At 40.6% G+C, this 17,257-nt stretch overlaps 1 protein-coding gene across 1 annotated transcript in view; it reads right to left on the bottom strand.

The window, feature by feature from the left end:
• Nucleotides 1-17,257, bottom strand: part of SHANK1 (SH3 and multiple ankyrin repeat domains 1) — a 619,704-nt gene that overhangs the window by 227,642 nt on the left and 374,805 nt on the right. The window contains exons 10-12 of the mRNA XM_073655995.1: nucleotides 12,128-12,194; nucleotides 11,048-11,330; nucleotides 569-732 (exon numbers count right to left, since the gene is read on the bottom strand). Of these exons, the coding sequence (XP_073512096.1) occupies nucleotides 569-732; nucleotides 11,048-11,330; nucleotides 12,128-12,194 (514 nt within the window). The remainder of the gene's footprint in view (nucleotides 1-568; nucleotides 733-11,047; nucleotides 11,331-12,127; nucleotides 12,195-17,257) is intronic.

Raw genomic sequence — 17,257 nt, 5'->3', positions numbered from 1 at the left:
TGGTCCCTAAAAAAATGGTTTTGCAAATTTTGATGGAAAAATGAGAAATCGCTGGTCAACTTTTAACCCTTATAGCTCCCTAACAAAAATAAATGTTGGTTCCAAAATTGTGCTGATGTAAAGTAGACATGTGGGAAATGTTATTTATTAACTATTTTGTGTGATATATCTCTCTGATTTAAAGACATGAAAATTCAAAGTTCAAAAATTGCAAAATTTTCTAAATTTTTTAAAAATTTTTGATTTTTTTCACAAATAAACGCAAGTGATATCGAAGAAATTTTACCACTATCCTGAAGTACAATATGTCACGAAAAAAGAATCTCAGAATCAGGGGGATCCGTTGAAGCGTTCCCGAGTAATTACCTCATAAAGTGACAGTGGTCAGAATTGTACAAATTGGCCTGGTCATTAACGTGGAAACAGCCTTCAGAAGTAAAGGGGTTAAAACCCCTTTAAAGTTACACCCCGGATGACATGATTGGTGGCATCACTAATCCAGGTAGTCTGGTTCTTCCTCTAAGCTCAAGATGTTGTTATCCCATAAAAGAAAGCACAAAACTTTTACCTTTGACCTTTTCTCCTTTGCTGAGCGAGATTTCTCCTTCGCCCTGGGATTGGTAAGGTTTGGTGACCACGAAGGTGCGCCCCGGCACTGCCGAATACAGTTTGCGCTTCATGCGGTGATTCACAGTCCCACCAGTAGGGGCTTCTTTGGTAGAACCACTAGAACTAGAAGAAGGAGAAAAGTGCGTGATGGGCGAGAATCAAAAATTTGGTTATTTTTAGAGATGAAAGATTTTTTTTTGTACATTTTGTACATACACATTAGAATATTTTATTAACACCTTTTTTGGGTAACCAGCTCCTGTAACCTGGATGTCAGTGGTGGTACCCCAGAAACTTGGAAGTGCTAAGGGCTTGTTCACACGTTGCATTTTACAGTGCCAGTAAAGTGAATGAGATGTCAGAAATCATACGCACACGTTGCTCATTTTTTCCTTGCAGATTTGAAGTAGTTCCAATGTCAATTTTTTTCAGCATTTTTGTTGCATTTTTCACCCATTCAAATGAATGAGAAAAAAAAACACATCAAAACAAAATTCATGTATTTTACCCTGCATCTTTTCTGCCAAGAGACATATTTTCGGTGCAGAAATGTCAGCTGAAAGTCATTAACCTTTAGGGTATGTTCACACGTTGTGTTCTGCAGCGTTTTTTCCTTGACTAAAGATATGCGTTTTTACAGTACCAGCAAAGTGAATGAGATTTCAAAAATATCATGCACGCACTTGTTTTGTTCTCCTGACGCTTTTTGAGCTGCTGGGCATTTTATGAAATCTGTATAATGTCAATTCTTTCTGAATTTTTGCAGAATTTTTCACTCATTCTAATGAATGGGGAAGAAACGAAGGTAAAAATGGTGCAAAAACGCAGTGTTTTTCCCGCCACCACTTTGAAACAAAAAGCTACAAAAAACAATGTGTGAACATAACCCTAAAGATATGTTTGCAGGAAAAAAAACACTGTTTTTGCTGCATTTTTATCATGTTTTATGTGCTTTATTTTACCATGTTTTATGTGCTTTTTTTTACCATGTTTTATGTGCTTTTTTTTACCATGTTTTATGCGCCTTTTTTACCATGTTTTATGTGCTTATTTTGCCATGTTTTATGTGTTTTTTCACCATGTTTTATGTGCTTTTTTACCATGTTTTGTGCTTATTTTTGCCATGTTTTATGTGCTTTTTTACCATCTTATGTGCTTTTTTATCATGTTTTATGCGCTTTTTTTACCATGTTTTATATGCTTTTTTACCATGTTTTATGTGCTTTTTTACCATGTTTTATGTGCTTTTTTTTACCATGTTTTATGTGCTTTTTCACCATGTTTTATGTGCTTATTTTGCCATGTTTTATGTGCTTTTTCACCATGTTTTATGTGCTTTTTTACCATGTTTTGTACTTATTTTTGCCATGTTTTATGTGCTTTTTTACCATGTTTTATGTGCTTTTTTACCATGTTTTATGCGCTTTTTTTTACCATCTTTTATGTGCTTTTTTACCATGTTTTATGCGCCTTTTTTACCATGTTTTATATGCTTTTTTACCATGTTTTATGTGCTTTTTTCCCCATGTTTTATGTGCTTTGTCACCATGTTTTATGTGCTTATTTTTGCCATGTTTTATGTCCTTTTTCACTATGTTTTATGTGCTTTTTTACCATGTTTTCTGTGCTTATTTTTGCCATGTTTTATGTGCTTTTTCACCATGTTTTATGTGCTTTTTTACCATGTTTTGTGCTTATTTTTGCTATGTTTTATGTGCTTTTTTACCATGTTTTATGCGCTTTTTTTACCATCTTTTATGTGCTTTTTTACCATGTTTTATGTGCTTTTTTACCATGTTTACCATCTTTTATGTGCTTTTTTACCATGTTTTATGTGCTTTTTTACCATGTTTTATGCGCCTTTTTTACCATGTTTTATGTGCTTTTTACCATGTTTTATGTGCTTTTTTACCATGTTTTATGCGCTTTTTTTACCATGTTTTATATGCTTTTTTACCATGTTTTATGTGCTTTTTTTTACCATGTTTTATGTGCTTTTTTTCCCCATGTTTTATGTGCTTTTTTACCATGTTTTATGTGCTTTTTTACCATGTTTTATGCGCTTTTTTTTACCATCTTTTATGTGCTTTTTTTACCATGTTTTATGTGCTTTTTTACCATGTTTACCATCTTTTATGTGCTTTTTTACCATGTTTTATGCACCTTTTTTACCATGTTTTATGTGCTTTTTTACCATGTTTTGTGCTTTTTTACCATGTTTTATGCGCTTTTTTACCATGTTTTATGTGCTTTTTTTTACCATGTTTTATGTGCTTTTTTATCATGTTTTATGCGCTTTTTTTACCATGTTTTATATGCTTTTTTACCATGTTTTATGTGCTTTTTTACCATGTTTTATGTGCTTTTTTTACCATGTTTTATGTGCTTTTTCACCATGTTTTATGTGCTTATTTTGCCATGTTTTATGTGCTTTTTCACCATGTTTTATGTGCTTATTTTGCCATGTTTTATGTGCTTTTTCACCATGTTTTATGCTTATTTTTGCCATGTTTTATGTGCTTTTTTACCATGTTTTATGCGCTTTTTTTACCATCTTTTATGTGCTTTTTTTACCATGTTTTATGTGCTTTTTTACCATGTTTTATGTGCTTTTTTTACCATGTTTTATGCGCCTTTTTTACCATGTTTTATATGCTTTTTTACTATTTTTTTTGTGCTTTTTTTTACCATGTTTTATGTGCTTTTTTTCCCCATGTTCTATGTGCTTTTTTACCATGTTTTATGCGCTATTTTCACCATGTTTTATGTGCTTTTTTACCATGTTTTATGTGCTTTTTTACCATGTTTTCTGTGTTTATTTTTGCCATGTTTTATGTGCTTTTTCACCATGTTTTATGTGCTTTTTTACCATGTTTTGTGGTTATTTTTGGCATGTTTTATGTGCTTTTTTACCATGTTTTATGTGCTTTTTTACCATGTTTTATGCGCTTTTTTTACCATCTTTTATGTGCTTTTTTTACCATGTTTTATGTGCTTTTTTACCATGTTTACCATCTTTTATGTGCTTTTTTACCATGTTTTATGTGCTTTTTTACCATGTTTTATGTGCCTTTTTTACCATGTTTTATGTGCTTTTTTACCATGTTTTATGTGCTTTTTTACCATGTTTTATGCGCTTTTTTTACCATGTTTTATATGCTTTTTTACCATGTTTTATGTGCTTTTTTTACCATGTTTTATGTGCTTTTTTTCCCCATGTTTTATGTGCTTTTTTACCATGTTTAATGTGCTTTTTTACCATGTTTTATGCGCTTTTTTTTACCATGTTTTATGTGCTTTTTTTTACCATGTTTTATGTGCTTTTTTACCATGTTTACCATCTTTTATGTGCTTTTTTACCATGTTTTATGTGCTTTTTTACCATGTTTTATGCGCCTTTTTTACCATGTTTTATGCGCTTTTTTACCATGTTTTATGCGCCTTTTTTTACCATGTTTTATATGCTTTTTTACCATGTTTTATGTGCTTTTTTTTACCATGTTTTATGTGCTTTTTTCCCCATGTTTTATGTGCTTTTTTACCATGTTTTATGCGCTATTTTCACCATGTTTTATGTGCTTTTTTACCATGTTTTATGTGCTTTGTCACCATGTTTTATGTGCTTATTTTTGCCATGTTTTATGTGCTTTTTCACTATGTTTTATGTGCTTTTTTACCATGTTTTCTGTGCTTATTTTTGCCATGTTTTATGTGCTTTTTCACCATGTTTTATGTGCTTTTTTACCATGTTTTGTGCTTATTTTTGCCATGTTTTATGTGCTTTTTTACCATGTTTTATGTGCTTTTTTTACCATGTTTTATGCGCTTTTTTTACCATCTTTTATGTGCTTTTTTTTTTACCATGTTTTATGTGCTTTTTTACCATGTTTACCATCTTTTATGTGCTTTTTTACCATGTTTTATGTGCTTTTTTACCATGTTTTATGCGCCTTTTTTACCATGTTTTATGTGCTTTTTCACCATGTTTTATGTGCTTTTTTACCATGTTTTATGCGCTTTTTTTTACCATGTTTTATATGCTTTTTTACCATGTTTTATGTGCTTTTTTTACCATGTTTTATGTGCTTTTTTCCCCCATGTTTTATGTGCTTTTTTACCATGTTTTATGCGCTATTTTCACCATGTTTTATGTGCTTTTTTACCATGTTTTATGTGCTTTGTCACCATGTTTTATGTGCTTTGTCACCATGTTTTATGTGCTTATTTTTGCCATGTTTTATGTGCTTTTTCACCATGTTTTATGTGCTTATTTTTGCCATGTTTTATGTGCTTTTTCACTATGTTTTATGTGCTTTTTAACCATGTTTTATGTGCTTATTTTTGCCATGTTTTATGTGCTTTTTCACTATGTTTTATGTGCTTTTTCACCATGTTTTATGTGCTTTTTTACCATGTTTTATGTGCTTTTTTACCATGTTTTATGCGCTTTTTTTACCATCTTTTATGTGCTTTTTCACCATGTTTTATGTGCTTTTTTACCATGTTTTGTGCTTATTTTTGCCATGTTTTATGTGCTTTTTTACCATTTTTTATGTGCTTTTTTACCATGTTTTATGCGCTTTTTTTTACCATCTTTTATGTGCTTTTTTTACCATCTTTTATGCGCTTTTTTACCATGTTTACCATCTTTTATGTGCTTTTTTACCATGTTTTATGCGCTTTTTTTACCATCTTTTATGTGCTTTTTTTACCATGTTTTATGTGCTTTTTTACCATGTTTACCATCTTTTATGTGCTTTTTTACCATGTTTTATGTGCTTTTTTACCATGTTTTATGCGCCTTTTTTACCATGTTTTATGTGCTTTTTTACCATGTTTTATGTGCTTTTTTACCATGTTTTATGCGCTTTTTTTACCATGTTTTATATGCTTTTTTACCATGTTTTATGTGCTTTTTTTTACCATGTTTTATGTGCTTTTTTTCCCCATGTTTTATGTGCTTTTTTACCATGTTTTATGTGCTTTTTTACCATGTTTTATGCGCTTTTTTTTACCATCTTTTATGTGCTTTTTTTTACCATGTTTTATGTGCTTTTTTACCATGTTTACCATCTTTTATGTGCTTTTTTACCATGTTTTATGTGCTTTTTTACCATGTTTTATGCGCTTTTTTACCATGTTTTATGCGCCTTTTTTACCATGTTTTATATGCTTTTTTACCATGTTTTATGTGCTTTTTTTTACCATGTTTTATGTGCTTTTTTCCCCCATGTTTTATGTGCTTTTTTACCATGTTTTATGCGCTATTTTCACCATGTTTTATGTGCTTTTTTACCATGTTTTATGTGCTTTGTCACCATGTTTTATGTGCTTATTTTTGCCATGTTTTATGTGCTTTTTCACTATGTTTTATGTGCTTTTTTTACCATGTTTTCTGTGCTTATTTTTGCCATGTTTTATGTGCTTTTTCACCATGTTTTATGTGCTTTTTTACCATGTTTTGTGCTTATTTTTGCCATGTTTTATGTGCTTTTTTACCATGTTTTATGTGCTTTTTTACCATGTTTTATGCGCTTTTTTTACCATCTTTTATGTGCTTTTTTTTTACCATGTTTTATGTGCTTTTTTACCATGTTTACCATCTTTTATGTGCTTTTTTACCATGTTTTATGTGCTTTTTTACCATGTTTTATGCGCCTTTTTTACCATGTTTTATGTGCTTTTTCACCATGTTTTATGTGCTTTTTTACCATGTTTTATGCGCTTTTTTTACCATGTTTTATATGCTTTTTTACCATGTTTTATGTGCTTTTTTTACCATGTTTTATGTGCTTTTTTCCCCCATGTTTTATGTGCTTTGTCACCATGTTTTATGTGCTTATTTTTGCCATGTTTTATGTGCTTTTTCACCATGTTTTATGTGCTTATTTTTGCCATGTTTTATGTGCTTTTTCACTATGTTTTATGTGCTTTTTAACCATGTTTTATGTGCTTATTTTTGCCATGTTTTATGTGCTTTTTCACTATGTTTTATGTGCTTTTTCACCATGTTTTATGTGCTTTTTTACCATGTTTTATGTGCTTTTTTACCATGTTTTATGCGCTTTTTTTACCATCTTTTATGTGCTTTTTCACCATGTTTTATGTGCTTTTTTACCATGTTTTGTGCTTATTTTTGCCATGTTTTATGTGCTTTTTTACCATTTTTTATGTGCTTTTTTTTACCATCTTTTATGTGCTTTTTTTACCATCTTTTATGCGCTTTTTTACCATGTTTACCATCTTTTATGTGCTTTTTTACCATGTTTTATGCGCCTTTTTTACCATGTTTTATGTGCTTTTTTACCATGTTTTATGTGCTTTTTTACCATGTTTTATGCGCTTTTTTTACCATGTTTTATATGCTTTTTTACCATGTTTTATGTGCTTTTTTCCCCATGTTTTATGTGCTTTTTTACCATGTTTTATGCGCTATTTTCACCATGTTTTATGTGCTTTTTTACCATGTTTTATGTGCTTATTTTTGCCATGTTTTATGTGCTTTTTCACCATGTTTTATGTGCTTATTTTTGCCATGTTTTATGTGCTTTTTCACTATGTTTTATGTGCTTTTTTACCATGTTTTATGTGCTTATTTTTGCCATGTTTTATGTGCTTTTTCACTGTTTTATGTGCTTTTTCACCATGTTTTATGTGCTTTTTTACCATGTTTTATGTGCTTTTTTATCATGTTTAATGCGCTTTTTTTACCATCTTTTATGTGCTTTTTTACCATGTTTTATATGCTTTTTTACCATCTTTTATGTGCTTTTTCGATGCATGTTTTCCCCATTCGTCTGAATGATTGAAAAACGCTGCAAAAATGCTTAAAGTATTGACATGATGCGGATTTAGAAAAATGCTTTGAAGTTCAATTCTGGAAAAAAATAAGAAGCCTGTGCATGAGATTTCAGAAATCTCATTCACTTTGAAAAAATGCGGCAAAAATGCAATGTGTGAACAGTACACCCTAAATGATTAGACTCAATCTCACATTCTGTCTTCCTCACTCCGATCTCCACATGATTGCAGAGATTTGTGCAAGAGGTGGACACATCGATCAAACTCAGGGCTTCGTACCAAAAACTGGATGGGCCAGCCCCTACTTGACAATGTGCATATAAGTATATATGTGACATATACAGTACAGACCAAAAATTTGGACACACCTTCTCATTTAAAGATTTTTCTGTATTTTCTTGACTATGAAAATTGTACATTCACACTGAAGGCATCAAAACTATGAATTAACACATGTGGAATTATATACTTAACAAAAAAGTGTGAAACAACTGAAAATATGTCTTATATTCTAGGTTCTTCAAAGAAGCCACCTTTTGCTTTGATGACTGCTTTGCACATTCTTGGCATTCTCTTGATGAGCTTCAAGAGGTAGTCACCGGAAATGGTCTTCCAACAATCTTGAAGGAGTTCCCAGAGATGCTTAGCACTTGTTGGCCCTTTTGCCTTCACGCTGCGGTCCAGCTCACCCCAAACCATCTCGATTGGGTTCAGGTCTGGTGACTGTGGAGGCCAGGTCATCTGGCGTAGCACCCCATCACCCTCCTTCTTGGTCAAATAGCCCTTACACAGCCTAGAGGTGTGTTTGGGGTCATTGTCCAGTTGAAAAATAAATGATGGTCCAACTAAACGCAAACCGGATGGAATAGCATGCCGCTGCAAGATGCTGTGGTAGCCATGCTGGTTCAGTATGCCTTCAATTTTGAATAAATCCCAAACAGTGTCACCAGCAAAGCACCCCCACACCATCACACCTCCTCCTCCATGCTTCACGGTGGGAACCAGGCATCTAGAGTCCATCCGTTCACCTTTTCTGTGTCGCACAAAGACATGGTGGTTGGAACCAAAGATCTCAAATTTGGACTCATCAGACCAAAGCACAGATTTCCACTGGTCTAATGTCCATTCCTTGTGTTCTTTAGCCAAAACAAGTCTCTTCTGCTTGTTGCCTGTCCTTAGCAGTGGTTTCCTAGCAGCTATTTTACCATGAAGGCCTGCTGCACAAAGTCTCCTCTTAACAGTTGTTGAAGAGATGTGTCTGCTGCTAGAACTCTGTGTGGCATTGACCTGGTCTCTAATCTGAGCTACTGTTAACCTGCAATTTCTGAGGCTGGTGACTCGGATAAACTTATCCTCAGAAGCAGAGGTGACTCTTGGGCTTCCTTTCCTGGGGCGGTCATCATGTGAGCCAGTTTCTTTGTAGCGCTTGATGGTTTTTGCAACTGCACTTGGGGACACTTTCAAAGTTTTCCCAATTTTTCAGACTGACTGACCTTCATTTCTTAAAGTAATGATGGCCACTCGTTTTTCTTTACTTAGCTGCTTTTTTCTTGCCATAATACAAATTCTAACAGTCTATTCAGTAGGACTATCAGCTGTGTATCCACCTGACTTCTGCACAACACAACTGATGGTCCCAACCCCATTTATAAGGCAAGAAATCCCACTTATTAAACCTGACAGGGCACAGCTGTGAAGTGAAAACCATTTCCGGTGACTACCTCTTGAAGCTCATCAAGAGAATGCCAAGAGTATGCAAAGCAGTCATCAAAGCAAAAGGTGGCTACTTTGAAGAACCTAGAATATAAGACATATTTTCAGTTGTTTCACACTTTTTTGTTAAGTATATAATTCCACATGTGTTAATTCATAGTTTTGATGCCTTCAGTGTGAATGTACAATTTTCAAAGTCATGAAAATACAGAAAAATCTTTAAATGAGAAGGTGTGTCCAAACTTTTGGTCTGTACTGTAAGTTCTGTGCAAATGAAACATATGAAGTTAAAGAGCCCATAGGTGACCATGAACTTCACCAAAATGGTCATATTAGCCGAGCTACACTACAAGTCGTGTTTTCTTTTCTGCTGTTTCAAGCTCTGATTTGGCCACAAACCACAGTCGCGTTCTGCAATGTCTCTCACCTCAGATGACTGCGGATTGAGTCAGTGAGGCTGCCAGGTATTCTCAGGCTACAGAAGCTGCATTATGCTACCTTATTGGCATTTTCTCATGTGTGAAAAAATGGTGTGCTTAGCTGTCTGTGTTTTGATTGAAAACTCTGCCGTCCAATCTGAGACTGGGAGGTACCTTGTATTTTGCTGGTTGATGTATCGCTGCCTGACCTTGGACCTCATTCTGACCATCCGTCTATTTAACCCCTTTGCTCTGATCTGCTATCCTCCTGGTATTTTGACCTCGGACCGCTACCTGACTACAACTTTGTCTCTTCCCTCTGTTTATGATGTACTCTCCTGGCTATTGACCTTCGACTCCTTGACTATCCCGACTCACGGCTTGTCCGTGAGAAGTGACTCAGCATCACATGGATAAGTTTATTGGGCCCTCGTTATTGAGGACATTCTATGGGCAAGAGTGTGGAGGCAATAACAAGCCCCCTGATAGACCTGCCCTCGTCCAAGTACTACAAAGTCAGTAGCTGTCTACATCTCCCAAGATCTGATCCTGGGAATTTTAGATCAAATAAGATCTGATCTTCAGGGGTGTTTGAAACCACACCTTCTTACCTAGCCTACCAGGCTTCATTCTAAAAGGGATTGGAGCAGAGAGGCAACCCCTTTAAATTTTAAAGGAATTTCTGCTTAGAGACCCTATTTTGTTTCAAGATGGAAAAAATATTACTACAAAGACCTAGTAGAGTGTCTTCAACTATGGGAGTAGCTGTAAAGGGTTCAGGAATTGCTGTCCACACTTAGGGTCTGTTGCTCGAGGCAGAGATGTAGTTGGGGTGGGGGGGCTACCAGGGTACGTTCCCCGTGATGCTGAGTGATAACGGGTTGCCACCGAGATACAATCAAGGGTAATCAGATAAAGGGCAATAGCAGTTAACTGAACCTTTGCCCCAGACAAAAGACAACACAGCTATGACTTTGTCCTGCCGCATAATAAAAAAAATTGTAAATTGGGGCCCTGTTTAAAAGTTTTTTAATGGGGGTTCTAGGAGTTGTAAGTTACACCTCTGCTTGTAACCTCAGATAAAGCAATACTTGCGAAACTCATCCAGCAAAAATAAGGGCGAAAACTCCTGGATAATTAGGCAGATCTCTATACTTTTGGAAAGTTTCTTTGGAGGAGAGGGTCACTAAGGAGGTAAGGGTGGAGGGAGCATAGAAAAGTTATCCTGAAAAAAGGGGTATGAGTATGGGAAATTATTTTGCTTTGTTCCCCGTGCTGCTTATTATGGGAGTTCCAGGCATTTTGGTACCATTGGCTTAAATGCCTTGATTTTGTCTACTAGGATGTTGGTAAGTATGGCAATGTCTTGTTTTGTATGGATTTAGTGAGGTATTCTGTGTTCCATTATAAATCATATTATGGTAGTCTACACAAAGAGGCAGAAGCATGAGCTCCTGGGTCTGCTCTACCCAGCATAGGGTGTGGGCTAATATCATGGTTGGTACCTAGGCCGTCCTCGTGGTTGTTTCTTGGAGTCTTCTGTGTGGCGTCCCCGTGAAGGTGATCGACTTCGAGCCCCCCGTGGGCTACTGGAGCTTCTCAGAGTTCCCCCTGAGGACTTTTGTCCCTGCAAAGTGACAGTATTGGCAGTGGAAGCAGAGAAGACCATCCAGTCGGGCAGTGATAAGCTGTTGTCACTATTGGCACGTAAAAGGACATGGGGAACAGAAAGAGCTTTTCCTCCTTCTCTACGATGGACGGCGTAGGAAGGAGATTCTTGGAAGGGCACTACAAAGTAAAATAAAATTATGGAATTAGCATAATTTCTAAAAATTCAAGTGGAAAAAAATATGAATAATGTTTTAATATTTGACCCCAGCCCAACGTGAATATATGAGGAAGTCACTAGAGGGAGCACATTGCATGCTTATTGCAGAATTTATGAGGAGCATTGTTGTACCATTTTCAAAGCTTATCAAGAGGGCACTAGAAAAATGTTAAAGTGTATCTGTAAATTTTAGGTGATGTTTTAGGATAGCCATGTTTGTGCACATGAGGAATAACATTATTTATGGCCAATACATGACTACTTTTCTACTTTTTATTTGTCTCTGAGCAGTAGGTCGAGACTAGTTGCTCTGATGTCTCCTATTCACAGCACATACAGATATGAGGGAGTCCTGCTCTCCTTTTTCTTTGTAGCACTTGCTCAGAAGCAGCAGGAGCACCATGGAGGACATTAGAAAGAAGTACTTAGCAGTGTAGCAGTGAATCCAGCGCTAGGGTGAGATAAACGCTTAAGAGAAAGATGCAGCATGATCTGTCTTTGTCTCTCTCCTCCTCCCTACTTTCTACAAAGACTGTAATAGGCCACTGTAATCTGACCCCTCAGTGAACTGGCAGTTCATTTTCTTTGGAGCTATTTTCAGAGTAAACAATGAGTTACGGAGACAGGAGTGTCAGGGAAATAAGTGGCTCATAAATGGAGAAAGAAGCATAATTTTCTTAGATTTGCTTGTAAAGTTTGTTGAAATTACAATGACATGATTGAAACGTCTCCATTTGTTCTTAAGACATTCACTCACCAACATCTGTATCTCGATGACTCTTGATCAGCTCCCCTAATTCAAAATTTCCTGAAATAACAGCTACCTGTTAGAATAAATAGAAACGGAAAATGAGAACAAGATTTACATTAAAGGAAATGTTTTGGCGTAAGACAGACAGAGAAGACGGGAGCTGAAAGCGACACACACAAACATTAAGAAATTGCGATGCAGATAAGAAAGTGCACTAATGGCCATTTGCAAATCTTCGAAAGAGATCGAATGTGCATCGAATTGTGACAAATAATTCTAAATTATGCACAAACCGTACAGCCGGGGGCGAGGAAGAGGAAATGAAAAAATAAATATACACAACAATCCCGTGTTTGCATGGCACATGGAAGGTGAATGTTAATCAGCTGGGGACAGTCTACTGTACTGGCTTGTTGGTTAGCTACACCGATGGGGTACAAATGATTTAGTCCAAGGAGCTTTCAATTCGGAAGAATGTAATTAATCTTGTAGTCAGTAAGGTCTCCTGCAGGAAATTAGCTTTATTCCAGTGATCCTCGCCAAGTCTCAACAGTGCAGTGCATTAAATGTTGTAGCCGCAGCCAAGAATATTGTATGTCTGTGTGTCACCCTACCTGGATGCCACAAGTGTAATAAAGCTGTGTCTGAGAGCAAGGGGGAGGTTCTCTGGTCAGGGGAACATTAGCATGCAATGCCTCCTGTCTCAGGCCAGTAGGGGGAGCAGGCTGCCCCTATAAAAGCTGGTACTGGGGACAGGGTTAGAGAGAACTGGACGACCTGTCTCTGGATTGAGAGTTGTCCCAGAGCAGTGAGGGACAGTTGTATTGCACCCTAAGAGGAAGTGTGGCAGTAGGAGAGAGCCACAAGCCAGAGACAAGAGGCGAAGAGAGCCTGTCTTGGCAGATAAAGACTTATTTTACCAGACTTTGGTGTCTGAGGCTGGAAGGATTCCACATCCCCCAGCAGAGAACCAGTCCGCAAGGGACTGTACATTCCTTGGCCTAAGAAGCCTGGAGGCCCTGCCACAACCGAAGGGACCAGTAAAGCCGTACAAGGCTGGGAGCAGAAAGGAACCCACGTCACAGGCCATACAGGCGAGAAAGCACGGAAAGCTCGGAAACGTGGGCTGTTACCCTATCAGGAGGAGATAGCCAGAAGGAGTGCAGAAAGCACGGTAGGCCTACACCCTCACCCTGACCAGGGCCAATTTCCCCTTTGCTCTCAGACATCCAGGTCCCCTCCTAGCTGGGACTGTTTGTGGGTCAGTTTACCTGTTTAGTAAAGACCCTGGACTGCAACCTGTTGTCTGTGTGCTCCTTGCTCCTCCAGCACTACCATCACTCCCACCATCCACTATACTGCCCTGGGGCCGCACTCTTCCCGTGGGGAGTCACACTACCATAGCTGCACACCTCATCAGCCCCAGCGGTCTGCATGCAGCGGCGGTTCCTAATAACCGCAATCCACGGGTGGCGTAGTCGGACATAATCAATATAACGGACTACCACTGGCCTGACCACCCTGAGCCACGGAACCGGGTTGCCACTACTACTCCCATCGTTCCCTATTGCCCGGATCTGAGTGCCCCACGGCCCAGGGGGCGAGTCAGCTTTGGCGTAGTCGGCAGGATTTCGTGCCCGCAACCACCGGGTACTGCGTGCCTGAAAAAAAAAAAAGACTTTTGTAAACTTACCTGTGGCGAAGTTTCCCGCCGTCCGGAGTCTTTTCCCGCCATCCGGAGCCGATTCCCGCCATCAGACGCCATCTTGGACCGTTTCCCGCCGTCTTCTGCCGTCTTCCTGCCATCCGCAGCTGTTTCCCGCCATCGGACGCCATCTTCAGGACGTCGCGCGGGAAGAAGAGGGGCGTGGACGTCAAAACCGCGCGAGATCCGAAGCTCCGCCCCACGCACCGACGCTGCGCAAGGTCCTGGAAGGGAGAGAGAGCGACGCTGACGTCATCGGAGTGCGACGCCAGGTCCTCGTCCAGAGCAGCAACGGAGCCGCGGCCTACAGAAGAGGATCGTCGGAAGGTAGGCCACACTTCACTAGGGGGGGAAGAAGATGTCGGACACAGAGGAGCCCACTACCACCAACGCAGCTGCAGCAGCGGTGATGCCCTTTTCCCTGCCTTACATCCCTGGAGCGGCCTGGCTGCCCGAGTACTCTGGGGAGCCCCATGCCTTAACTGACTTCAAGGAAAGACTGTATAGTTTGTTCCAAGTTTACCCCCTGACAGAGGAACAGAAGGTCAGCATATTGACAGGGCAGTTAACTGGCGCAGCCCAAAGGGAGGTAAAATCATGGCCCATTGAGGAGAAAGGGACTGTGAAGGGTATTCTGGCCCGGCTGCGGGGTACCTTTGATACACGTACCTCCGCTGAAATTAAAATGAGGTTCTATGGATGTAAGCAGCGGGCACAGGACAGCATCAGAGACTATGCCCTAAATCTGCAGGAAGCCTTGAGGGCTATTCAACAAACTGACCCTGGCAGTGTGCAGGAAACCGATAAGCTGCTAACAGAGCAATTCATAGAGGGTCTGCTGTCCAGCGCCCACAGGGCCCAGCTGCGCCTCATGTTCTTTCAGAACCCCGACTTGACCTTTGCCCAATTTAAGGACAGGGCCATAAGGGTGCTCCGTGAATCTGCAACCAGTGGCGCTATAAACCCCCGGCGCCCTGCTATCACCTACCACCAGGAGGCGGCACCCTCCTCTATGGACTCCGTGGAGGCTGATGCACAGGCCCTGAACCAAGCCCCGTCGAAAGGCCTGCACCACCAAGTCCAGGAGCTGACCAGGAGCGTCGCGGCGTTGACCAGGACCGTCCAGGCGTTGCAAGTGGACCCGTCAAGACCCATCAAGCTGGCTTCAAGTCAGGAGGATGTCCCGTGGCGTCGACAGAGGAGGATCCCGTCGTTCCGAGGGAGGCCCACAGACCGCTACGCAGAGGATGGACAGCCCATTTGCCGTCGATGCAACCAGCCCGGACACATTTCCAGGTACTGTAATTTAAACGGGTCCAACCTGGGGCAGAGGGCCGACCCCCAGGCATAAGATCACCAGGCCCTTATAATTGGCGTGATAAGTACGTTGGGGGGCGCCCGGTTTTACCCGTGGTGCTGGACGGTATCCCCATGAGCGCCTTGCTGGATACTGGGTCGCAAGTAACCACAATCCCTTATGTACTTTTTAAGCAGTATTGGACTGATGCTGATATCACACGGTATCCAGACAGTAACTTGAGCATCATCACCAGTAATGGCTTACCCGTGCCGCAGATGGGGTTCAAGGAGATGACCATTAAAATTGGTAAAGTTGAACTGCCGGCACAGGGAGTGATTATTGTGGACATTGACCGTCATGAAAGTCACCCTAAAATAACTGTGGGTACTAACATAATTGAAAATTGTCTTTCAGAGGTAATTGTAATTCTACAACAGGTGGCGGTGAATGCTAGTTCCAGCCAAAAGAGGGTCCTCAACAAGGAGATAAAAGCCCTGATGAGACGGCAGCAGGTAGAACTGTCTGGTGGTGAGATCGGTAGCGTAAGACTCAGTGATCCATTCCCCATTTCCATGCCTCCCAAAAGTGAAATGATGATCTGGTGTCGGACTGCAATCGGGTTGAGAGGTAGAGACTACCAAGCCATGGTAGAACCCGTGTACTCAGACAGCAGGCCCACCATTTTGACAGCCCGGGGGGTGGTTGATGTCCGTCATGGGAGGGTGCCCGTCCGCATCCTCAACATTGGGGAGAGGGAAGTACACTTACCCAGGTACGCTACACTCGCCAAACTGTTTGTCGTCGAACACCAAGCTATCAGGGCCGTGGAACCCTTGCCTCCATCTCCTCAGGCGGAGGGTAATGGCTCCCAGAAGCAAAAGGAGGACTGGTGCCAGAAACTCCACGTGGGTGCTGACTCCACTCCCCTGCACCAAAAACAAGGAGTCTACCGGGTGGTACAGGAGTACGAGAGAGTCTTTAGTAAGCACCCGCTAGACTTCGGCAGAGTAAAAGGGATAGAACACCACATCCCCACAGGGAACCACCCACCAATAAAAGAGAGGCACAGACCTGTACCCCCTGCACATTATCAGAACGCCAAGGGTATGCTAAGGGAGATGAAAGAAGCTGGGGTCATTAGAGACAGCTGTAGCCCCTGGGCAGCCCCCTTGGTTCTGGTCAAAAAGAAAGACGGCACCATGAGAATGTGCGTGGACTATAGACAAATCAACCGTATCACCCACAAAGACGCATATCCGCTGCCTAGAATAGAAGAGTCTTTAGCCGCACTAAAATCTGCTAACTTCTTTTCTACTTTGGACCTTACTAGCGGGTACTGGCAGGTTCCTGTGGCAGAGGCTGACAAGGAGAAGACCGCCTTCACCACCCCGATGGGACTGAGTGAGTTCAACTGTATGCCTTTCGGGCTCTGCAACGCACCAGGGACCTTCCAGCGGCTGATGGAATGCTGTCTAGGGCACCGAAACTTTGAGACGGTCCTCCTTTACCTGGACGACGTGATCGTCTATTCGAAGACCTACGAGGACCACCTAAAGCACCTGGCTGAGGTGTTCGAAGCCCTGGCAGGCTATGGCCTGAAGGTGAAACCATCGAAGTGCCACCTGCTGAAACCAAAGGTCCAGTACCTAGGGCACGTGGTAAGTGCGGAAGGTGTGGCCCCCAACCCTGACAAGGTCACGGCAATCAAGAGCTGGCCAAGCCCCTCGAACATCAAAGAGGTGAGACAGTTTCTCGGGTTGGTAGGCTACTACCGAAGGTTCATCCCCGGGTTCACCAAGATGGCAGCTCCTATGCAGGACCTCCTGATCGGACAGTCCAAGTCCAGAAGTCAAAAGCCACCCTTCAAGTGGGATAAACCGGAAGAGGAGTCCTTCCGCCAGCTAAAGTTGGCCCTCACTGGGGATGAGATCCTGGCCTACCCTGATTACGGCCAGCCTTTCATTCTCCACACAGATGGCAGTAATGTGGGACTGGGAGCCGTACTGTCCCAAAACCAACAGGGCAGAGAATGGGTGATCGCATACGCCAGTCGGAAGCTGAGGCCCACCGAGAGGAACCCGGAGAATTACAGCTCCTTCAAGCTAGAATTCTTTGCGGTGGTGTGGGCCGT

The sequence above is a fragment of the Phyllobates terribilis genome, unplaced genomic scaffold (assembly GCF_046119375.1).
Source record: "Phyllobates terribilis strain yellow unplaced genomic scaffold, ASM4611937v1 Scaffold_12__6_contigs__length_324123572, whole genome shotgun sequence".
Taxonomy (NCBI): Eukaryota; Metazoa; Chordata; class Amphibia; order Anura; family Dendrobatidae; genus Phyllobates; species Phyllobates terribilis.
This window is presented reverse-complemented; position numbering and strand designations above follow the sequence as displayed.